This window comes from Seriola lalandi, unplaced genomic scaffold, assembly GCF_002814215.2.
Source record: "Seriola lalandi dorsalis isolate HSWRI2012SDOR001 ecotype SW California unplaced genomic scaffold, Sedor1 jcf7180002054960, whole genome shotgun sequence".
In the NCBI taxonomy this organism is placed as follows: Eukaryota; Metazoa; Chordata; class Actinopteri; order Carangiformes; family Carangidae; genus Seriola; species Seriola lalandi.
The window spans coordinates 237,012-260,119 of NW_019525511.1; the positions used below are offsets into that span (position 1 = coordinate 237,012).

Below are 23,108 nucleotides of genomic sequence, written 5' to 3' on the forward strand. Positions count from 1 at the left end.
TCTCTGCTTCAAATATAAAACTCTCTTCATTTACTGCAGGTATATCAGTATACTACTCCAGAGGCCTGTACTGTGAAGCAGGATCTGAGGTCATCAGGTCACTTCAACTTTAACTCTGGGTTTTCAGTCCTACGACGGTGGTTCACGTCTCCTCTTTTCTTTCTCTCCTCTTCATCTCCTCTTTTCTTTCTCTCCTCTTCCTCTCCTCTCCTCTGCAGCAGAAACAGTCTGACATGAACTTTAACTGTTTTCTCTGCATCACGTTCAGAACAGTTTGTTCATCATCAGATTGAAGAGCAAAAATACTGAAACGTGATGATAATTCATGCACTTATTTACAATATATCTTTAGTCTGACTTTAATTTATAATATGTATAAATTATATTTAGACATGATGGAAATAATCTTTTTTTTTACTCCAGTCATATGATCATATTGTTACATTTCACCTTGTTTAATGTCACTTTAGGACGCTGCTTTTACCGATCTTACTGGCAAGTATCAACGTTTCTTCTCATATTATTAAGAACTTCATTCATGGGTCAGATGATGTTGCTTATAATTAACAACTCCGCCTCTTTCACGTGAACGCGCTTGTACCTGGACAGGTAAACCCAGGGTTAACTGGGTCAGGTGATAACCTGCTTCGTGGTACAGGTGATCCGGACGGTCAATGTTAGGTTCAGATAAGTAAAAGTTATCCTGGGTATGTTGAACTTGCTTCGTAGTACAGGCCTCAGCTATATCAGTATACTACTCCAGGTATATTAGTATACTACTACAAATAAAACAAAATTGAAAATATTTCCACTGTTTGGTTTTAGTTGAAATGTTTTCTATTTTTAGGAAACAGCTGAAGAAAGAAGAGAACAGTACAAACACAGGAGGATAACAACAACAACAAAAACAACAACAACAATAACAGCAACAAAAAATAATTGGCACAGAAACAATTGTTTGATCAGTTGATGAAGCTGCTGTTTGTTTGGTTCTGACCTCAGTGTTTGTGTTTAGGGTCAGTCTAACATGTATGTATACATGTATGATTCATGTGTCATCATGTTTTCATACAGTATGTGATGGCACTGTATAAATACATTTCAGTTATTGACATATTGGTATGTTAAGTTTAAGGTTTTTCTATACTTTAATATTCAGGATTTTAACACTTCAGTTTAAAGGTTATTGATATGTTGGCATGTTTACATTCAGATTATTCATAATCTGCTACATTAATACTGTGGTATGTTGATATTCAGGTTGTTGTTAAATACTCTCTTTCCACTGCTGTGTCTTCAGAAGCTGCAGTTTAAAAATAACCTGTGGTTTGTTGTAAACATAAACCGCAGAGCTGCTCTCAGTTAATGACACTCTGTATAATGACAGGTTTACAAAGCTCCGATCATTCTTTTCATTTCTAAAATGTCAACTGTTTTATCATGTATCGTCTTTGAGGGCAACTCTACAAAAGTTATATAATTGCATATATGACAACTTTGTTTGCTGGTGTTTCATCAGCAGCTACAACACAAATCAGTAAATAATAAAATCTGGTGATAATATTTATCAGATGCATTGTTGATTAAAAAAAGTTGTGTATTTAATAATAATTAGTTTTTAAATAAATTACTTTTATACATGTCTTTCATATTAATGGGGCCAGAGCCACAGTGTCGAGACAGTGCCATTAACATTCAGCACAGAATTTATAAAAAATTATTTTTTATTATATTTGACAGTATGTTGACTCATAATTAGACAAGAAAATAAAAACCTTTAGGTTCATTCACAGTAAAATTCATTGAAAGTAACAAAGTGTAGATTTGAAAACAATCAAATTCTTAACATGATAATTAAAACTACTGCTTTAATTAAATTATTTAATAGATATTTGTTTCTGAGTACTTTGCGAGAAAAGGAAATAAAAAAAGACGACCCTCATTAATGAATGCAAAAATAAATGTTGGTTAATAAGTTTTAAATGTCTCATTAATAATTAGTAAAAGCAGCTTCCATCTTTCTTTACACAGAATTACTGGTCAGTCAGTCAGTCAGTCAGGCAGCTGACACTGACCAGTCTAATAAAGGAGGACACAGTCACTCGTCCTGTTTCTGGGGCTGGGGGAGGGGGAGGAGGTGCTCTCTGTGAGGCTGGGGGAGGACAAGGGGCTGTTTGTTGTCTCCTCGGTCATGCCAGCAGACGTCCAGCAGGGGGTAGACTTTCCCTTGGACCTCCAGCCTGAAGCTGTAGATGATGCCCAGGTCGTCAGGACTGTCACTGTTATAGAAGGTCAGACCTCCACCCTCGTAGTCCAGGAACAGTCCCACCCGGCGAGGGGGTGCCGACACCGGCAGGACCACCCTGGGTGAAGAGAAGGCTTCATAAACGCCGTCCTTCAGTCCGATCAGCCACACTCCGCTATCTGGGTTCTTCACCAGCTTGGACTTACGATTGGTCGTTCCTTTAATCAAACCAAGACGCCATTTAGGTTTGTTACCCACCTCAACCTGGACAGAGAGGACAGGAAGCAGAGCACTGAAGGACAGAACCGCTGCAGGTACATGAGCAGCAGGGTTTAGATAAAGTCAAATGTAGTTTCCACCAGGGTGCGCCTTATTATATGAACTACTGCTGACGGAGGAGGATCACACTTAGTTACAAGTCATCACTATATTCTGCCCTCTGGCCTCCATCACTGTCACAATCATGCAGTGTAGGTGATCAGAGTCATGACTGTCAATGTGCCTCCAGCAGTGGATCAAGAGAGAACGTAGAAACTGGTTCACCACAAGTGAACAGCTAAAACCGGTTCTCTATGTGGAAGGTCTACACTGGACACATCAGACCTAAATGTCCGTCAGTGTCACACCTGCAGGACTCACTTAGATCCTGACACAGGGAAATCATCTGTGTGTTTGCTATTTACAAATCAGCAAATGGTTTTCACTCCAGTTAGTACAATTAGCCTGTAACATTTTAGTTACTATGAACTCTCAATGCACGTCTTTACCTGATCTCCTTCACTTATTAAATAGATGTAGTACTTAGTACTTACACCAAAGGCTCTTTCTGCTCTGAAGTTTGACTGATGAAACTCACAGTGAGTCTCTTTGGATAAAAGCGTCTGATAGATGAGTGAATGTCTTGTGATGATGACATTCAGAGTTTACCTCCCAGTAGTGTTTCCCGGAGGAGAATCCTCGGTTGGTGAGGACACAGTAACTGTAACTGAACCTCTCTGGATTATCAGGAAGTCTCCGCAGTAGAGCACCACAGACCACGACTGTGTCCCCATGATGGAGCTCCAACATCGGGTGAGCAGTTTGAGGATCCAGTTTCAACAGCTCTGGAGCTGCAAGGACACAAGAGTTTTTAAATATATAGACATTACCACCAGAAACAACCAGCTGTTTAACCAGATGTTTTCTGATAACAACATTAAACCAACTGTTCCATAAAGTCAGACAAACACAGGGACCAGGACCAGGATAGGTACAGGTGCAGGTACAGGTGCAGGTACAGGTACAGGTACAGGTACAGGTACAGGTACAGGTACAAGTGCAGGTACAGGTACAGGTGCAGGTGCAGGGATGGGTACGGGGACAGGGACTAGTACCAGGACCAGGTACAGGTACAGGTACAGGTGGAGCTACAGTTAGAGGTACAGTTACAGTTAGGGGCGGGGATGGGGACAGGTGTACCTGGCAGGACTTTTCGGTGAAGCCTCTTCCACACGGTGAGTTTGATGTCGTTGTGGTTGAAACCTGCTTTGAAGTTGATGGAGCTGAAGAGTCTCTCCTCCCTCTGATGGAGCTCCTGACTCTCTCTGAACCTGAGGACGTCAAATATTTATAACTTGATGTTTTATTGATATTGATTGAAAACATGTCGAGATGTTCGTTACCTCGGAGCGATTGATCCATATTTCTGTAAATAAACAGAAAAAGACAAAGACATTGACAATGATGAGCCTTATTAAGGATGTTGACTGGATTCAGACATCTTGTATCCAGGGGTCCTTCTCATCATAGTGGACTAATCAGAGACTCAAAGACTGACAGTACCATGATGAAGTCCAGGTGTCCCTCATTGCTCAGGTCCTGCAGGGTGTTGTGGGCATCCTGCAGCCGGTTCAGGTTGTGGTTTAATTGGTCCGTCTGGTTCTGGAGGGATGAGATGAGGACAGCGGCAGATGTCTCCACCTGCTGCATGAATCCCGCCTCCTCCACTTCCAGGCAGCGTCGCAGTTCACCAAACTCCTTCCTCACCACCCACTTCAGCACGTCAGACTCATTCTGATTGGACAGAGAGCAGCAGTGAAGATCGTTAGCTCCTATTGGCTGATATCCTGTATTCAGAATAGACTGAGATGATGTCACACACACCTCAGTTCTTTGTCATATCAACCGAACGGTGTGGTCGATCATTGGCTCTTACAGGTGGAACTGTCATTCCTAACTATGACCATTAGGTGGCAGTGTTTAAAGAGGACACTCTGGTGTTTTAGTTTGTTTTGATGTGAACAGCTGAGGTTACCAGTGTGAGACTTAACCTGTGTCTGGACTGGGATAAGGTCTTTTCTAGTCCACCAGGTTTTGCTAATGGTTCCTCCAGTTGTATTGACAGAGGAACAACAACAACAACAACAACAACAACAACACCAGTACAATGACATCACCCACAGTGATCCTGGATTTGTTGTGCGCCATTTTACAGATCTGATCCTCCAGTTTACGCTTCTGATGCTGGAACTCCGTCATCAGACAGGAAATATCCTCCTGAGACACAGACAGACAGGGACGGGAAGTTCATTATTCATGTCAGATCACATTAAAACAAGAATCATATCTTCCAGGACTGAACACAGACGCTGAGGAAGGTCATTTCAAGTTCAGGCAGCGTGTCGCGTTACGGTGAACATTAACTACGTGTGACCTTATTGTTGGTCAACTGGAAACAAAGGTTAGATTTGATTAGTGGAGCACTTTAATCTCACTGTTTGATGATATGATGTGAAGTAACAGCTGCTGCTTATCGGCTCCTGGTTTCACTTGTTACACAAAGAATGAATACAATAATCATCTTAACAATAATCATCAGAACAATAATTATCAGAGCAACGCTTTGATGTCACTTTTCACTTAAACACCTCACAACCTCAAACACTTCATTTATAAATGCACACTGTGGGCGGAGCTGACAGGTGTGATTTTATTGCGCTGTACCTTCATGCGGCTGTAGACGGAGCTCACAGGTGTGATCTTGTGTCCGCGGTGAGCACCGATGCTTCCACACAGGCCACAGATCACAGTTTGTTCGTCTTCACAGTAAAGGCTTAGTGGGTTGTGGTGCTGAGGACACGACTCCAGCTGAGCTCCACCTGAAACATTCACTTCCTGTAAGGACGAACAGGTGTTAATAAAGATGGTTTCTATTTTATTAATATGCTGAAAATATTGACATACATATTTTATTTCTATGAAATATCATTAACAATGAACTCCATTTGTATACTCAGATGATGCAAATGTTTTCTGAAGTTTCACAGGTAAACTGATCTCAGCTGTTTTTACCTGCAGAGCTTCAATAATTCGAGCCAAAGTAACATTGGGAGGAGGACTGTCTCCGTCCACTGCACAGCGACATACAGGACACTGCAGCTGGCCAAGCAGGTCCATCGTCATGGAGCGTACACAACACCTGGACAGGTGAGAACAGGACAGGACAGGTGGGTTCAGGACAGGAGAGGCCAGGACAGATCAGGATAGGACAGGTGAGTCCCATCCATCCATCTTACCTGCAGTAGGAGTGTCCACACTGTAACATTAGTGGTTCAGTGAAGACGTCTAGACAGACAGGACACCTGAGCTGCTCCTCCAGACTCTGACGACGCTCCATATCGCAGATCCCCAACACCAGGACCAAAACCACTGGGCCCAAAACCGCAAGGACCAAGACCACCACAACCAGTAAAATCCAAAAAAGGAAAGTCTTCCTAACAACAAACCATCCAGACTTCAGTTAAACCAGTTAGACCAGTTAGAGTATTACATGGTCACTTCACTGCTGTTAGCTCTTGTTTGTGCAGCAGTGCTGACTCTCTTTATATCCAGAGGTTTTTTTCCTTTTTCTTTGATCTGATTGGCTGGACAGACTGAGTGGGTGGGGCCAGAAGCTGATTGGTCCTTTATGTGTGAAATATATTTTAAATGTTGAAATATTTAAACATTTTCTTCTACATTTAAAATAAAAACATCCAGACAGTGGAGTTATTATTACTAATGTTGTATTAATAATAAACAGTGTGTCACTGTTTGTGTCTGATAATCTGCTTCAGCTGCTTTGATCTGATTAACTGACAAAGTCAGAAGTCACCTTCACCTGAGAAACAATATGTCTCCATGGAAACAGACGAAACGGAAAGGTTTCATACATACTCTTTAAACAGGACAACACAAAATGACTAGCTCAAATCAGACCAGATTCTTCTCCAGTCAGATTTATCAATTTTGATTCCTTGATTCCTGATTGATCGATCACTCTTCTTCTCTCAGCTCAGAATAACATGAGGTGAAATAAAAACTAGTGGTCCACACACTGTTGATTTTAAAATGTCTCATCAGACAGGAACTGTTCTCTCCTTATCTTTGGCAGCACTTATTCACAGTATCTCCTTCATAGTATTTATTGTGTTAATGACCAAAAGAAAGACTATTAATGGTCACATTTACTTCCATCGGCTCCATAGTTTAAAAAAAATCATTACAGGATGTTGATTGGGGTCAAAATTAAACTAAACTAAATAACAGGTGGCGCCAGCCGGTGTATGACGTCATCCAGCGGTATCAGGTGACACAACAGGAAGAGAGGAGCGAGATTTACCGAACCTCCCGGGATCCACTGTAGATTAGAAACGAGTCTACAGCAGAATTTTAATTTGAAAGAATCAGCGCGAAGGAAGGTGAGAGCCGATATAAACACGAGCTAACAGGCTGCTAACACACAAACAGGCTGCTAACAGGGTGCTTACAGGCTGCTAACACACAAACAGGCTGCTAACACACAAACAGGCTGCTAACAGGGTGCTTACAGGCTGCTAACACACAAACAGGCTGCTAACACACAAACAGGCTGCTAACAGGGTGCTTACAGGCTGCTAACAGGGTGCTTACAGGCTGCTAACAGGGTGCTTACAGGCTGCTAACACACAAACAGGCTGCTAACGCGCAGACGGGCTGCTAACAGGTTTACAGTCTGAGTAAATAAACAGCAAACAAGATGGAGGTCAACAGGAAACATCACACATTGATAAGTTAAAAGTACGAAAAATGAATGCAGTTTGGTATAGAGAATATATATAGCGAGAGAGAGAGAGAACTCTGTCAGGTCAAATTTAATGTCGTTAACGTTAAAGCAGGATCATACACATAAACCTGAACATGTGAACAGCGTTAAAACTGAAAAATAATAATAAATATATAAGAATAACATATATATTAATTTTTTATTAGATATTACAATAAAAAATTAATCTACCGGGTTGAAATCACACCTGTGTTAATGTAAAGTTGATGACGTCAGTATACACTATGAGGACTGAAATGGCACAGACTGACGGAGGATGTATTGATCATTGACGTGTGGCCTTTCACTTTTGATAATGCAGGAACCTATTGATCATAGGATGATCACATATTGTTTGGTTTCTCTGGCATGGGGATGACATAACGTATTGATTATTGACTGGTTATTGATGATCTTTGGACAGTTTGGAGGATGGGATAACCATTGATAACTGACTTGTTATTTTTTCCAGTATAGATGATGTACAGGTGATGTATTGATCATGCAAAGATAATGTATTGATTAATTGGTTATTGATTATCTCCGGACAGTATGGAGGATGATGAACTTCCGTCAGAGGATGGGATGGGTGGGCGTGGCTCTCTACCTACTGCTCAGTGTCATGGCGGTGTACTACGTCTTTGAGGTGCACACACGCAGTTTGGAGCGCGTGCAGAGAGGTGGGGTTGGCCCATCGGCTAGGTCCCCTGCCGTCACCTGGTCTGTCCTGCCATCGCTTCCTGTCTGGATGTGGGCGTCAGTCTTCCTGCTGCCGTACCTGCAGCTCTTCCTCTTCCTGTTCTCATGCACGAGAGCTGACCCCCGAGCCGTCGGTTACTGTGTACTTCCTGTCTGCATTGCCCTGGTGTGTAGCCGCCGCCATGCCGCCCAGACACCCGCCAATCACAGAGCAGGGTCAGTGATCAACACGTAGAGGGGACCAATCACAGAGGCAGCAGTGGCTCGAAACTGTTTGTGTTGATGTTTGTGATGTCACTTCCTGTGTGCCTTTTCAACAGTATTATGCCCTGTGGATGTTAGCTCTCTGTTCTGTCTGTCAGGAGCTGAGTTCAGGACTGCCCTCATTGTGGACTGTCAGGACCAAAGCTCAGCCCTGAGTAGTGACTCTGCCCTAGTGCGAACCCTCAGGAACAACAGAGCTGCCCTGAGCGTCGACTGTCAGGATGAACAGTTTTTCATACCTCAGTCTGCAGCTGTCTCTTTCTTCTGTTGTTTTGTTATTGTGACTTCACAGACAGTGCTGTGCTGTGATTGGCTGGAGGGTGTTGAATATGGTGACAGCAGCACCTCCAGCACCCACACTTACTTTAACCACTTACCTACAACAACCTCTGTTGTTGTTGAAGCATCAGTACTGTTGCCATGGCTACCACAGGTTAACATTTACAACAGAGGTTACCTGAGAGCTGCCAGCCAATCACAGAGCAGGATTTTCTGTGGTACTTACACATGACACACACTGGTTACCATGAAAACTTTAAAAACAAATTAAAAATCTTTATAAACTTAACATTACTTTTTTTTTTCTCCATTATATTGATGTTGAAATAAAATATTTAAAAAGTTTCACTGGAGGAGGAGGTGGAAGGGGAGGAAGAGTGTTTTTTTTTTTTTATCTGCTTCCTCTCACCTGTAATGAGACCAACACCTGTGAACCCAACACCAAATGTTTCCTGTAATTTGGGTGAACTGTCATCCCTTCCTGTCCTCACCAATGACTATATAACGATGAATGACATCACAGCTCCCTAAAAGTGAAGCTAAAACATCTTATGTCTCGCCCCCTGGTGGCAGCCTTCAGTATAGGTCATAACCCCCGCCCTCTCCTCGTTAGCAGATGGGACATGGACCAAACTATCAAATCACAGGAAATGTCAAATAAATTCTTCCTGAAGATGGTCTCTGTCATTTGAGAAAGTTCTTATCATGATGACTTCCAGTAACTGAACTGGTTCATACTGGTTTTAGATTCAGTGGTCCAGCCAGAGATGATGATTCCACCATGAACTGATTCTGGTTCAATGACGACTGATAAGAGAGTGATTAATGAGTTTTAAAAATCCCATTTTATTTTAGTCTTTACCTGAGACAAAACTAACAGCTTTAATTGATTTCTACTCAGTCATGTGACTGATCACCTGACATCAGCATCTTCAGTTCAAAAAGGTTAAATTATGTCATCCTGTCTCAAACAGTCCTCAGGGGTTTCACGTCTTGGATCTTTTAGCTGGAGGTTGTAGTTCAGAGTTTTGAAGATCGTCTGGTTCGTCTTCATCACTGTCGTCCTCATCTTCCTCAGCTGCAGCAGGTAAAACAGGTGAATCTAAAATCCACTGTAAAAGGTGCTCTGACAGGTAATTTTTGTTTTAAATACGAGCTGTTTACCTGAACAGACAAGTTAATAAAAGACATGAAACTGCAGCTGTTTCCAAACAATCACTTTAAGAATAATAAGAACACGTGAGCTCTCATAGTAAGCAGCAGGTTACTCACCTGCGCAGTCTCCGCGGGATTTTTCCAGCTCCACCAGCTCACTGAGAAGCCGTGAGACGTTCACGTTCAGATCGTTTATTCCGTGGATGAGAGAACTCATATCATTTTGTACTTTAACGCAAATTTTCTCTCTCTGTCCATCTCGGAACTTCAGCTCTGCCGATACCATCACGCCCGCCATCTTTACTACGTACTCCAGTTTCGTCATCACGCGCTATCTGCTGCCTTCATGTACCCTACGTAAAGTACGACTTTATGGTTTAACTCATTCAGACTGCTCCAGGACTGTTTTATCTCGTTGTTTTTGTTTTTCCTTATTGTTGTTATCACTATTATTGTTGTTGTCATATAGTATTATTATGAGAGCGCACTTTAACTCGTAGAAAGACTTTGAAAACAATTGGTGTGTTATTATTTATTTTTACAGTTTTTATGTCACAAAAATATTAACAAAACTGATCAGAACATCGATCTATGACCTCTCATCGAGTCTATAAGACTGATCAGTGTTTAGTTTTACCAGGGGAATAATGGGGTATTTTGACTGGGCACGTAGCACGTAGTTATAGTCTAATCCTGACGTCATTAGTTCGTTTTCCGTCGCATTTAGACTCTATTGACATTTTTACTGCTTATCGTTTTTATTTTCGTCGTTTCACTCGTTAACCTCTGCCCCCATATTGCCGCCAAATACGACCTACGGAAGTGAACCGGAAGTTGTCATCAGCTAGCAGAAGCTAGCAGTTTGACGACAAAGATCCGATCCGGTGAGCATCAGACGGAGCTGATTATTGATTATTATTGATACGTTTCCCGCTTTACAGTCGGATTAGACCGTGTAAACTGTCTGGGAAAACTTCCGGTCCGGGCGCAGTTCGACTCCATTCGGTGAGTTTGTGTTTTTATTCACAGAGCTAACACCATTAGCATTAACACGGAGCGGAGAGAGTGGTGTTTACAGAGGAGGCTAACTGATGCTCACTGGTTGCTGATCGATCAGTTGCTGATCAGACTGATCGATGACGTTTTTAGAGTGTTTAATAATCAGCCTCAGAAAGAGAGTTAGAAACTGAAACTTTCTCTAGTTCAATTCTCTAATTCCACATTTCAATGAACTCAATGAAACTCATCATTAAAACTAATAGAAGGTGACAGGGCAGATCAACAGGCCACAACAACACACACGCAAATTATGTACTGTAAATATACATGTAGAACATGTATATTATGCTGGTGTTATTTGTTGTATTTCGATGCTTTGGCAACAATGTTTTTCTAAAACTGTCATGTCAATAAAGCACCTTTGAATTTGAGAGAGAGGGACAGAGATTGAGGCACTGTTTGTTTCATTGTATTTACTTCAATAACAGAGACAGTAGAGACAGTATTGATCCAGCTGTGCAGTTTCTGTCTCTCATGTTACTGTTTACATGTTTACTATTGTTGTTGTGATGAACCTGAGGCCTGTACTACGAAGCAGGATTTAAATTTATCGAGTTAACTTCAGGTTTAACTCTGGTCCTATGACGGTGGTTCACTTGTTACCGGGGTAAATCACCATCGTATCTTACACTGAACTCCTAACCTGCTTCCGCGCAGGTTAACTTAGAGGATCAGATCAAAACCTGTCAACAGCCAAACTACTGACCAATCAGACACCTGGAAAAACTGAGTCCTCAGTCCTACAGGATCCTGACAGGGACAAAACAGTGTATATAATAAATAAATGATCAATAATAACAAGCAGTAGATATGAAATATAAAAAATCAATTGAATAGTTTTCCTGTTTGAGTCTTTCCATGTGTCCACTCTGGTTTTTAAAACAAAGCTTCTTAAAATGCATGGAGAGTTTATCACGTTTAATAAATATATAAAATAACTGTAAATATAACTGTAGCTTCATTTTAATTGAAAAAAGATCCTTTATGCGACAGGATTCCTGCCAGTGATGAAGCTTTTACTCTCCTCTTCATCACTGAGCTCAGAACAACATGAGGAGACTGTGACACGACTGGAGAGAAACCTGAACCTCTGATGTCTTTGATTAGAACAATTAGTCTCACTGTTAATTATTTCATCATTAGAATGAACATTTCAACTACTATTCCTCTTCCTCTCCTCTTTTCTCTCCCTCCTCTTCCTCTCTTCTTTTCTTTCTCTCCTCCTCTTCCTCTCCTCTTTTCTTCCTCTCCTCTTTTCTCTCCCTCCTCTTCCTCTCCCCTTCCTCTCCTCCTCTTCCTCTCCTCGTTTCTTTCTCTCCTCTTCCTCTCCTCTTTTCTCTCCCTCCTCTTCCTGTCCTCTTCCTCTCCTCCTCTCCTCTTCCTCTCCTCTTTTCTTTCTCTCCTCTTCCTCTCCTCTCCTCTGCAGCAGAAACAGTCTGACATGAACTTTAACTGTTTTCTCTGCATCACGTTCAGAACAGTTTGTTCATCATCAGATTGAAGAGCAAAAATACTGAAACGTGATGATAATTCATGCACTTATTTACAATATATCTTTAGTCTGACTTTAATTTATAATATGTATAAATTATATTTAGACATGATGGAAATAATCTTTTTTTTTACTCCAGTCATATGATCATATTGTTACATTTCACCTTGTTTAATGTCACTTTAGGACGCTGCTTTTACCGATCTTACTGGCAAGTATCAACGTTTCTTCTCATATTATTAAGAACTTCATTCATGGTTCAGATGATGTTGCTTATAATTAACAACTCCGCCTCTTTCACATGAACGCGCTCGTACCTGGACAGGTAAACCCAGAGTTAACTGAGCCAGGTGATGACCTGCTTCTTGGTACAGGTGATCAGGACGGTCAATGTTAGGTTCAGATAAATAAAAGTTATCCTGGGTATGTTGAACTTGCTTCGTAGTGCAGGCCTCTGGTTAGTTTGAATGTTTTAATTTATTTGTCTTGTCAGAGTATAAACATGTGTGAGGAGCAGACGGTGTCCTTGGTTGATGTTTTGGAGGAAGATGAGGAGTTGGAGGAAGAGGCTTCAGCTGTTTTGGCAGGAAGTGATTCAGATCACTGCTCATACCCTCAGGTTAGTCCTTATGTGTGCACTTTATATACTTTATAGTAATAAAATTATACTATATAATGTGAACATTGTATATACTTTATACTGTTTACATACTGTGTACAGTAGAGTTAACTGTGAATTCTCAGTAGCAACACACTGACCAGCAGATTGGAGCAGCAGCATCCTATTATCATTATTATTATTAGTAGTAGTTTTAGTATTACAGAGGGGTTAGCATGTGAGGATATGTGTTTAAACCTGAGAGGAGCTCTGTATATATACACATTTGAGTGTGTGTGTGTGTGTGTGTGTGTGTGTGTGTGTGTGTGTGTGTGTGTGTGTGTGTGTGTGTGTTCGTTCAGGGCTATGTGAAGCGCCAGGCTCTCTACGCCTGCAACACCTGTACACCAAAGGGAGGAGAGGCAGCAGGAGTGTGTTTGGCGTGTTCATATAAATGTCATGAAGGTCATGACCTCTTCGAACTCTACACCAAGAGGTGAGCAGTAATATGTAGACCATCAATACAGTATCAATACAATATAAATACGTCATCAGTACAGTATCAATACATCAATACATCATCAGTACAGTATCAATGCGGTATCAATACAATATCAGTGTATCAATACATCATGAATACTGTATTAATACATGTCACCACCAGCAGATTTTATACAGATGATAATATTTATATTGACAAACATCAAACTTTTCTTCAGTGTTTCTTCCGTTTTTTCTTCTTCAGCGTTTCTTCTTCTGTGTTTTCTGCAGGAACTTTCGTTGTGACTGTGGAAACAGGAAGTTCACAGAGCTGCAGTGTAAACTCTACCCTGTAAGTTCACATTAAATGTAATGATAAACAGCAGCAGAGTTCAGGATTGATCAAACGTGACTTGACTAATCTGTCACCTGGTGCCATAAAACAGAAACGTTGCAGGTGTGTACAGGTGTGTAGAGATTACCTGTCAGGCCTCCAGATGGTTGTTAACAGCCGCCCGCTTTGATTGTTAAAGTGATGTTAATGTTGTTTATGCAGGATGTTTCTAAAGGTCTTCAGAATAAATGTAAGCGGGTGGTCCTCACTATGTCATAAAGACTACATGGTGTGTGTGTGTTTCAGGATAAAGACGAGGTCAACAGTCTGAATAAATACAGTCATAACTTCTTTGGAGTTTACTGTACCTGTAGCCGGCCTTATCCAGACCCAGACGACCAGGTGAGACACACACCTGACCTTCACCTGAGCACCAGGTGTACTCTGTTGTCTTTACTGAAGCTGTGTCTCTCTGTGGTTGGTTGGTTTTATCTCCAGGTGGAGGACGAGATGATTCAGTGTGTGGTGTGTGAGGACTGGCTGCATGGCAGGGTGAGTGCACAGAAAGTACCTGACATGGGTAGCAGCAGTACACCTGTTGTAAAGACTATCAGTGCTAACAGTTAGCCACAGAGAGGGCTAATGTGTCCAGACAAACAGCATGACTCTGTACCTGTGACAGCAAAAATCACCTTTACCTCCTAAGATGCTCTGCATGACAAGATCTTAGTCAACAGAAAATGTCTTCACCTCTGTCGGTAACCAACAGACAGGTGTACCAGGTGATATGAATTACATCCTGTGCTCCTATTGGCTGTGACATCAAAGTCTCATGGTTTCGCTTCTTTCAACGTTTGTTTTGGTTCACGTCAGAGGTGAGGTGTCTATACCTGCACCTTCACCTATGCCTGTACCTGTGTGTTTGCAGCACCTGGGCTGTGTGGTTCCAGACTGTGTGGAGCTGCAGGAGATGATTTGTGAGTTCTGTATGAACAAACACCCTTTCCTCTGGACCTACTCTGTTCACCTGGCAGGTAACTAATTGGCTTACACTTGCTGTGTGATGTACTTCCTGTGTACGATGAACTTCCTGTGTGTGATGTACTTCCTGTGCAGTTCCAGGTGCAGCAGCACAGGTGAAGGAGGAAACAGGAGGAAATTCTAACACAGACGTTCCCAACAAAGAAGAACAGGTGAGAGGGTTAAACAGGTGAAACTGACGATTCTGTTTTTATCCTTCAGAAAATGATTTGGATTCACCACAGTCTGTAAATAAATATGGATGTAGCCTCCGTGACGTCACCCACAGGTTTCTGAAGAGCGGTTTTGAAGCACAGAGTGAGCTGCTCTACTGTTGCCATCTTGCCAGTACCTGACTCCGCCCCTAACTCCCAGCTAATCCAAATGTGGTCAAAGAGGAGGGGCATGTGTGGCGCCTGTTTGTGGCAAGCATATGCTCACCCACCTGTCACTCAGAGGCCACACCCTCAATTCTCCATAACTGTAGTCCTTAAAAAAATGTAAACAGGTGAGTTTTATAAACAGGTGTCATGAAGGAGGAAATCAGCTCTAGAGACCAAAACAGTTTCTGTACCAGGCTGTAAACATGTTTATTTCTGCTGTAAAGTTGGACATTTTAAAATGGGAGTCTATGGGGACTGACTCACTGTTGGAACCAGACTCTAGTGGTCACTTCTGGTTCTTCCTTGTTGACTTAATTTTTCAGCCTCAGAGGTTGAGGGTTGGGATACACTTGCGTTACCATAGTAACCACAGGTGTACAATACTGCTGAAAGACAATTACTAAATCTGAACATGCTGAATGGATGCAAAAGTGAATAAAACTTGTTTGAATTAAAAGAATTGGCTCAAACTTCTGCACATGCTCAGATTAGTCAGGTATTTACAGATCAGTTTATTACTGACAGACGTCTGTGATGAAATATAAATGATCAAGTATTGATAATGAAATTGATCTTTGGTTCAGTGGTGAACTGTGAGTCATGAACACGTTTACCCTGGAGGGTCATTTGTGTTCAGTCTGCGGGAGAGTGCAGCCTGATAATCACAGTGAAGTACTGCATGTATATACAGTAAAGTATACGAGTATATAACAGTACTGTATATGTGGAGTATTTGTTACTGTATATGGTATAATGTTCAGTCTGTTTACATCTGCACTAAAAGAACTGTTCACTGTGACTGATGTGATTAACTAATGATCAATAATCTGTTAGGTTGATGATGTCATCGAGCCCAGCAGTAAGCGGAGCCGTGAGGAGGTGAAGCCTAGCTGCAAACTGAAGGAACTGCAGGGGACTGGTCAGAATAGAGTCCAATCAGGAGCTGTGTTCTGGCCTTCAGCATGGCGCTCCAAACTCTGCTCCTGTAACACCTGCCAGGTAACACTCACCTGTCTGACCCTCTGTTGGCCGAGGCACCATGTCACTGTGAGCTCATGTGTTTGTTGACGACTGTTGGACTTGAAATGAACAACATGCTGGTGGTGACGAAACTACATGATGGGCTCCAGTGAGATAAACATACAGTGCTGCAGGTCGGGGAGGATGAGCCTGCTCTGGTTTTATTCTGAAAGTTCTGACTGGAAGTTCCTCTGCTTTGATGCTTCTTTCAGATGTTTTTTAGCTCACCATTGTTTTTCAACCACAATCCTCTCTTCTGTTTACAAATTGTGTCACAACCAATCAGATATCCTGCTGAGTTCATGTGGAATTTTCGTTCAGGACAGTTATTTATTTATGAGGTGATATTGTAAGGGTTTTAATTTGAAAGTTCGGTTGCTGCCCGGGCTCGTCCCGCTTCCTGCTTCCCTGTCTGCAGGGAATCAGGTTCATCATGGTTTGACCCTGGCTCCACCAGTCCGCGTATTGAAGTGTCCTTGGTCAAGATACTGAACCCAGATCCCAGAACCCCTGGTGGCTGTTCCATCAATGTTCCTGCAACAGGTCTCTGGTTCTGCAGATGGACTGTAAGTCCACCGTCTTTGACTGCATCTGGTGACGGGGGTTCTGGTTCCTCTCAGGTGGAGAACTGGTTCATGTGGAGCTACACCAAACTCACTGAGCCTGCAGAGCAGAACAAGGACTGCTGTCTTCAGCGGGTTAGCTGTTTAACAGTTAGCATGGTTTGTTTAGCAGAGACTGAACTTTTAACTTAAATAGCTCATATGTGTATGATTCATCTGAGAACTAGATTAGGCTGTTTCATCCCTATATATCTCTTATCAGTCTCTAAATTGGCTGTAACTTATCCGCCTCAACTAACCTGTCTGTCCTCAGGAGCGTCTATCTGAAGCTGGTCTGTCCTTCCTGTTGGACGAGTCGGACACCGTCCTCGCCTACGAGAAAAAAGGAAAGAACAACGAACAAAGACAACAAGGACAAGACCCTCTGATGTCAGCGCTGGACAACCTGAACCGGGTCCAACAACTCGAGATCATCCACGGTAACTACAACTACTACATATGAAACTACAACTCTGCAACTGTCGGCCATGTTTGTGTTTGTGTTTGTTTGTTTGTCTGATGTGAGTTTGTTTGTTTCAGGATACAACGACATGAAAACTGAACTGAAGGACTTCCTGCAGAGATTCGCAGCTGAAGGAAAGGTCAGTTTAACCCAAAACATGACCTCTGTGTTGCTGACCTTTGACCTGCCTACCTGACTGATTACACGTGGCTCTGTTTTCTGATAGGTTGTGACTCCCGATGACATCCGTCAGTTCTTTGAGCAGCAGCAGAGTCGCAAGAGACGACGAGTCGACGCTGGACGTTTCTACTGCACCTGATCACCTTTGACCTTTGACCTCCAACTAACCATTTGATGACCATTGACCTTCCATTGATCTCCTGACTGGGATCGTCTTACATCATTTCCTGTGATGTTTCCTGTCGATCAGCTGATGTTTGTGGGTTTTCTGGACATTTTAAAGTTTTTATCCTCAGTTTATTTGTTTCAGAGGTCAAAGGTCACCAACATTAATGTCTGTGTTGTCTTTGTGTTTCCTTTTTAATGAAAACCAATAAAACTGAACCACAACACCAACATGACGTCTGCTCATTTTTAATTGTTGTAGCTTTAAATCTGATGGACATTAAACTTCCGCCCAGCTGTTTAGAGTCATTGTGAGATTTCAAATAAATAGATAAATGCATAAATAAGTCAAATAAAACTGAAGCAGCGACTGTCGCAGCTCGTCTCCACCTGTTTGTTCATCATCATCTTCATCAAGCTGTCTCTGCTGATGTTTCTGATGCTGAACAGAGTAGAACCTGCACGTCTGTTTTTACACATCAAACACTAACATTAACTCTTCATCCTCCCCCACATCACTCATTCACGTTCGTTCAGTTCTTTTCTTCTCCTCCGTCAGCTCTTTGTTTTCAGAGCAGCTGCTCTTCAGGTTTTCAGATGATCCTGTTGATAAATTCATGTTTGTTGTTTCTGGTCTGTTCACTTTCATCTGCATATCATCAACCAACTTTAGTCAGCTGTTTGTATTTGTCCAATCATCACCCTCCTCTTCTCTGTCCTATCCTGTCCATCCCTCCCCGTCCTGCTCCCCTCTAGATTAAGCCTCAGTCTGACAGAGGAGCTCAAACTGAACACATCAACATCTCAAACTGAGAATCAGGGACTAAACAACAGCCAATCAGAATCAGTCGGGTGTTTCTCAGTGAGCAGGTGTTTGTTACCGTGACAATGGTGAGTGGGGCGCTGAGGATGATGATGGGAAACCTTTCAGCATCAACACTTACTCGTCCTAAAGAAATCCTGCAGGAGACAAGGAAGACAATTTACAGCAAACCTCCGAGGAACAAGATCGGAGCCACGGTGAGTCTCTGAGACTGATAAGTAAACTGGTCCATAAAAAAACGGAATCAGATTCTGGTCTATAAAAACCAGGTTCAGGTGTGTCAGATGATGAGTATTTAAAAAACTTTTATACTGACGCTCATTTCACAGCAGCTGCAGCTTCGAGAGAAAAATGACATTCATGTTATTTGTTTGTTTGCTCCTCTGAGGGAACAAATAGAAACATCTGAACATACTAATGTGACCAGAAATACTTAAAACACAGTAGGCTGTGATCCAGCCTCTGATCACAACTAGTCAACAATTAGCTGCCATTACTATTTCTATCAGTAGGAGCGCTACAGTTACCATTACATTACTATTGCTGTTACTGCTGCTACTGTAACTATTTTTAATATTGCTATTATTGTACGTTCTTGTTCTTTTCCTCTGTGATCTCTCTCTCTCTCTCTCTCTCTCTCCAACCCAACCTGTCGAGGCAGATGGCTCTGCCCACCTTGAGTCCGGTTCTGCTTGATGTTAAAAGGAAGTCTTTCCTTGCAGCCTAGTGCTGCTCTTGGTGGGAGTTGTTGCGTCTCTGTAAATAATATAAAGAAAAGGTCTAGACCTGCTTCATTTCGAAAGTGCCTTAAGATAATTTATGTTGTGAATTGGCACTATACAAATAAAAATTGACTGACTTGACCACAGCTGGTCAACAATAACCCAACAACATGAAAGAGCATCAGGTCAAACATGTCAACGTGTGTTTGTGGATACAGTACACTAACCCTAACCCTATACTGAAACTAAATAATGATCAATATTATCAAAGCAATCAAATCAAGATGTGGTTATTGATCAAATCACAAATGTTTGAATTCATCTGTTTGTCCATTCTATGTTTGTCCGTTTCCGTCCTGTGATGTTTCAGATCTCGTCTCTGATTGGTTGTTTTTTGTCTTGACAGCAAAGTTTTTTAGTCATGTTGGTATTTGCCGCCGCCATGTTGACTCCAGCTGCCTGGATTCTTCATCACTTGCCACAGTACCGACAGAGGGCCAAACAGGTTCAACAGAGTCCCAGGACCTGACCTTCATCTTCATCATCATCTTCCTCTCCCTCCTCCTCAATACCATTTGTCCATTTGTCAATATATTTTAAATTTCAATCAATAAATGTATTGGATAAATAGATTCCAAGTTTAATTGACAATATTAAAGTTTAATCAATAAACGCTTTATTATGACATCTATAGCACATAACTGTACTTTTAAAACAAGAGCAGTCTGTTTTTCTCCTCATCTTGTTTTCGTTTAGTAAAATAAAATATGTTTGCTATTGTTGCTTCTCTCTCTGGTTCAAATCTGACTCTGACCAAACAGGAAGTGTGTGAAGATAAATAAAAGCTGGAGTTTGTGTGTTTGTGTTTGAGCAGGATGTTTCTGTTTGTTTAGATTTCTTATGCTGGTTTTACACAGTTAATTACTTCCTGTTTGAGAACATAATTTCCCACAGAGACAAACTCATTAAACCTGAGAAAGACACCTTCATCTTCATCATCCTCTTTACCATACCCAACAGTCTACAACAGAATAAAACAATACATTTCCCCTGAATATCTCTCACAGCTCACAGGTCATCTTTTATTCATCTCTCTGCCTTTGTTGTCCTCTCAACTGTCTCCACTTCTCATCAGCCTGCAGTCACTAGAGGTCTGCACTATGAACAAGGATCAACATATTCTGGATAACTTTCTTTAATCTAGTTTAAAGGGGACATATTATGCAAAATGCACTTTTCCATGGTTTTCTATCAGTAGTATGTTTCCCTGGCGTGTCTACGAACCCCCCAAACATGAGAAAAGTCCATCCTCTCCGTCTTTTGCTTTCTCCACCTTTCAGGAGATGTGTGCTCAAACGGGCGAATTGGAGATTTTCCCCTGATGTCGTCAAGAAGGGCGATGCCCCTCCCCTCGGGTGGGTGACACTCCCCGAGCTAGGTGTGTGTTCCGCCCCCTGAGTCCGGCTTGCAGACGGTATCGTTACTTCCCTCGCGAACACTGGCTTTCGGTAGAACAATGTCGAAGGTACAAGCGAAACACAGTAGTTGCTTTGTTGTTGGCTGCACAAACCAACACAGAAGTCTTTTTTAAATCCCTACGCCCGAGGATCTGAAGACCCAGTGGATTAATTTTATTTTTGATGGAAATGTTCCCGCTCCAACTCCGAAAGTGTTGTACGTGTGTGCTAACCATTTCACCTCGGACTGCTTTCTCAACGAGGGCCAGGACAACGCAGGATTTCCTACAAGTCTCAAGATAAAGCTTGGATCAGCACCGACTGTCCGTGACCCAACTTTGAACTTGGGAGCTGTAAGTTTTACATTTTTATGTTGCTTTACTGTGTGTTGACGGGAGCCTGTTGCGTGTGTTGTTAGCATGGCAGCTAATGTGACTAACGTTTAGCATAGTCGACACGCAGCCGGGTACAGATTGTATGTAATTCTTCTGCTTGGTATCACTGTGTGACATTGATTAGAGCCACCCTGCTAAATGTATTATACTTTAAATGCGTTTTAGCTGTCTGTAAAGTCAAGCCGGCAAAATTCGGACTAAAAATAGGCTCTGTAGTGATTAGCATAGGTGTCCGGGCTTGTTTATTAGTACTGTGAAAGTTATTATTGAGAGTCATGCCTTATGATGGCTGTTTTAACGTTTATATCATGTTTACAGATACAGTGTCTGTAGGGAATATCTAGATAAGCGCAGAGTTGAGGGGATATGTCCAAGGGGATAGTCTATAATACACATTTTTTGCATTTTGCACATATAGTGAGCTATTTGCAGCATTTACAAGCTATTGACAACCCAATTTACACATTATTGAGTGCATTTGTTACCATTTTTGAGTGCATTTGTTACCATTTTTGCACTGTTTGCAGCTGTTGCCATAACTACACATTTGAGGAGATGTTGGTGTAACCTCTGTTTCCTCTGTTCAGGCCATCTATACATCTTCCTGCAACAAGGGATGTCGCATGCCAGACTGACCCACTGTAGGCACACAGTTATCCTTGAAGACTCTTCAGCCTCACATCAGAAGTACAGGTCTGTAGCCATCTGAAGTGCATCTACTTTTGATAAACCTAACAGTCATTTATCAGTCTCGGAATGCTGTGCAGGTAAATTAATTTGTGGTTACTTAGAACTTGTGAGAGTGTGTAGGCTAAGGTTTCTGTCATCATTAACATCTTTGATTTTGTCTTTACTGTACCTCCAGACTCTACCTGGCTGCCATGTCCTACAATGAAAATGCTGACCAACCACAAGCCCAAACAAAAGAAGGTGAACCACTGTTCAAGGTCCAATTTCCAAATGCCATGAAGGGAGAATGCTAAACCAATTAAGACTGAGTCGACATTCTATAAGTGTTATATTAATTTATTTTTCAACCAAAAAATGTTTTGTACACATTGTATTAAGTATTGCACGTATAATGTTATGACAGTTCCATCAACAACAAAATACGGTAAAGAAAATATCAGGAGGGAGTTAGAAACAGACTTTCAATCATTGTTTTGTAAAAAAAAAAACAACAAAAAAATTAAAATTGTACAAAATCTTTTGTGTTTTATCAAACAGGGAATGTGGTGGAATTTGAAAAAGTCTTTGTTGACCCGGGACCATACACAGAAGCTGCTTTGGCCATCCCCATCCCAGAGGACCTCACTGCACAGTTGGAGCGGCCTGAGAAGGAGGAGGTCATATCCAGCTATGTGTCCCGTATGTGGGTAAAACCCACATACCGGCCTGTGGCGTCAGGAAACATGGATGCGTAGGGCCGGGCAGGCTGGAATGACGACCCAGATTCTGCGACCAAGGAAGCCCCAGCACCAGCTCACAATGCTCCTATAGGCTAGATACCTGTACCGACTAAAACAACTGGACAGGACATTTAGTCTTGCAAACATATATCTATGATGTGTCTCACTATTTTTTTTATGGGTCCAGTGAATCCTACAATTTTTTTATTATCACTGATTATATGTCCCTCATTTGATGTAAATAAATGCTTGATTGTTACTAAAGAAATGACTCCTCTGAATTCATATATTATATGCACACTATCTGCTGATAGAAGAAACAGTGAAAGACCACACACCTCCAATGAAATTAAACTACAACCACAGAAAATATCTTTCATGACTTAATGTACAATGACTTTTACATGGCTTTTTATGCCTTACTATGCTATAACTCTTTATTTAAGATAAACACAAGAAGCTTGTGCTACAGAAAATGGACCAGACTCAGTGAATAGCTCCCTAAGCTTAACATGTCCTATGATAACTATTAATTTAGCTATACAGACTAATGAGCAGTGATAACTAACATGTCATTGGGGTCATCAGGTGGGAACCTCCTTTCACCAGTGTTTCGTCTAGTTGGTCCCACGACACCTCCAGGAGGCTAGACAGTGATCACTGGCGTCCCAGAGTCACTCCCCTAATGCCAGCCATCACTGCTCCTCACACCACGACTATTTTCTTTATCTTGCCTATGCTACCACAAACAACACCATCATCA

General features: G+C 41.8%; 5 protein-coding genes and 1 long non-coding RNA gene across 6 annotated transcripts; 4 read left to right on the forward strand and 2 right to left on the reverse strand.

Moving 5' to 3' along the window:
- Window positions 1-787: 787 nt before the first annotated feature.
- LOC111645947 (E3 ubiquitin-protein ligase TRIM50) lies at window positions 788-6,769 on the reverse strand. The gene is made up of 9 exons (XM_023395294.2): window positions 5,800-6,769; window positions 5,576-5,702; window positions 5,228-5,398; window positions 4,685-4,780; window positions 4,067-4,297; window positions 3,907-3,929; window positions 3,704-3,834; window positions 3,173-3,354; window positions 788-2,509 (listed from the first exon to the last, which is right to left on the reverse strand). The coding sequence occupies exons 1-9, from the start codon at window positions 5,898-5,900 to the stop codon at window positions 2,099-2,101; spliced, it is 1,473 nt and encodes a 490-aa protein (XP_023251062.1). The 5' UTR covers window positions 5,901-6,769; the 3' UTR covers window positions 788-2,098.
- A 79-nt stretch (window positions 6,770-6,848) lies between these two features.
- Window positions 6,849-8,877, forward strand: lyset (lysosomal enzyme trafficking factor). The gene is made up of 2 exons (XM_023395295.2): window positions 6,849-6,963; window positions 7,898-8,877. The coding sequence occupies exon 2, from the start codon at window positions 7,906-7,908 to the stop codon at window positions 8,278-8,280; it is 375 nt and encodes a 124-aa protein (XP_023251063.1). The 5' UTR covers window positions 6,849-6,963; window positions 7,898-7,905; the 3' UTR covers window positions 8,281-8,877.
- A 537-nt stretch (window positions 8,878-9,414) lies between these two features.
- Window positions 9,415-10,063, reverse strand: LOC147817429 (uncharacterized). The gene is made up of 2 exons (XM_087170796.1): window positions 9,861-10,063; window positions 9,415-9,666 (listed from the first exon to the last, which is right to left on the reverse strand). The coding sequence occupies exons 1-2, from the start codon at window positions 10,039-10,041 to the stop codon at window positions 9,575-9,577; spliced, it is 273 nt and encodes a 90-aa protein (XP_087026922.1). The 5' UTR covers window positions 10,042-10,063; the 3' UTR covers window positions 9,415-9,574.
- Window positions 10,064-10,438: 375 nt separating this feature from the next.
- Window positions 10,439-17,770, forward strand: ubr7 (ubiquitin protein ligase E3 component n-recognin 7). Its single transcript, XM_023395324.2, has 12 exons — window positions 10,439-10,748; window positions 12,788-12,913; window positions 13,255-13,388; window positions 13,664-13,724; window positions 14,013-14,108; window positions 14,205-14,258; window positions 14,635-14,740; window positions 14,823-14,899; window positions 15,944-16,108; window positions 17,006-17,171; window positions 17,272-17,333; window positions 17,421-17,770. Exons 2-12 carry the CDS (start codon window positions 12,797-12,799, stop codon window positions 17,511-17,513), a joined length of 1,131 nt encoding a protein of 376 aa, XP_023251092.1. The 5' UTR covers window positions 10,439-10,748; window positions 12,788-12,796; the 3' UTR covers window positions 17,514-17,770.
- Window positions 17,771-18,361: 591 nt separating this feature from the next.
- Window positions 18,362-19,948, forward strand: LOC147817430 (cytochrome c oxidase subunit 8A, mitochondrial). Its single transcript, XM_087170805.1, has 2 exons — window positions 18,362-18,559; window positions 19,491-19,948. Exons 1-2 carry the CDS (start codon window positions 18,428-18,430, stop codon window positions 19,611-19,613), a joined length of 255 nt encoding a protein of 84 aa, XP_087026931.1. The 5' UTR covers window positions 18,362-18,427; the 3' UTR covers window positions 19,614-19,948.
- A 637-nt stretch (window positions 19,949-20,585) lies between these two features.
- Window positions 20,586-22,181, forward strand: LOC147817431 (uncharacterized). The gene is made up of 3 exons (XR_015436379.1): window positions 20,586-20,894; window positions 21,524-21,629; window positions 21,802-22,181. It is a non-coding gene; the product is annotated as an uncharacterized LOC147817431 (long non-coding RNA).
- Window positions 22,182-23,108: the final 927 nt, after the last annotated feature.

Bases quoted from the DNA above. Each gene is read 5' to 3' on its own strand.
- LOC111645947 (XM_023395294.2), bottom strand. From the start codon at position 5,900: ATGGAGCGTCGTCAGAGTCTGGAGGAGCAGCTCAGGTGTCCTGTCTGT. The intron at 3,930-4,066 runs GTACTGTCAGTC...GTTTATTTACAG, and splicing joins GACACCTGGACTTCATCATG to AAATATGGATCAATCGCTCC. The intron at 2,510-3,172 runs GTAAACTCTGAA...CTCTCTGTCCAG, and splicing joins CCGGGAAACACTACTGGGAG to GTTGAGGTGGGTAACAAACC.
- lyset (XM_023395295.2), top strand. From the start codon at position 7,906: ATGATGAACTTCCGTCAGAGGATGGGATGGGTGGGCGTGGCTCTCTAC.
- LOC147817429 (XM_087170796.1), bottom strand. From the start codon at position 10,041: ATGGCGGGCGTGATGGTATCGGCAGAGCTGAAGTTCCGAGATGGACAG. The intron at 9,667-9,860 runs GTGAGTAACCTG...TACCTGCTGCAG, and splicing joins ATCCCGCGGAGACTGCGCAG to CTGAGGAAGATGAGGACGAC.
- ubr7 (XM_023395324.2), top strand. From the start codon at position 12,797: ATGTGTGAGGAGCAGACGGTGTCCTTGGTTGATGTTTTGGAGGAAGAT. The intron at 12,914-13,254 runs GTTAGTCCTTAT...GTGTTCGTTCAG, and splicing joins ATCACTGCTCATACCCTCAG to GGCTATGTGAAGCGCCAGGC. The intron at 14,259-14,634 runs GTGAGTGCACAG...GTGTGTTTGCAG, and splicing joins AGGACTGGCTGCATGGCAGG to CACCTGGGCTGTGTGGTTCC.
- LOC147817430 (XM_087170805.1), top strand. From the start codon at position 18,428: ATGGTGAGTGGGGCGCTGAGGATGATGATGGGAAACCTTTCAGCATCA. The intron at 18,560-19,490 runs GTGAGTCTCTGA...TTGTCTTGACAG, and splicing joins GGAACAAGATCGGAGCCACG to CAAAGTTTTTTAGTCATGTT.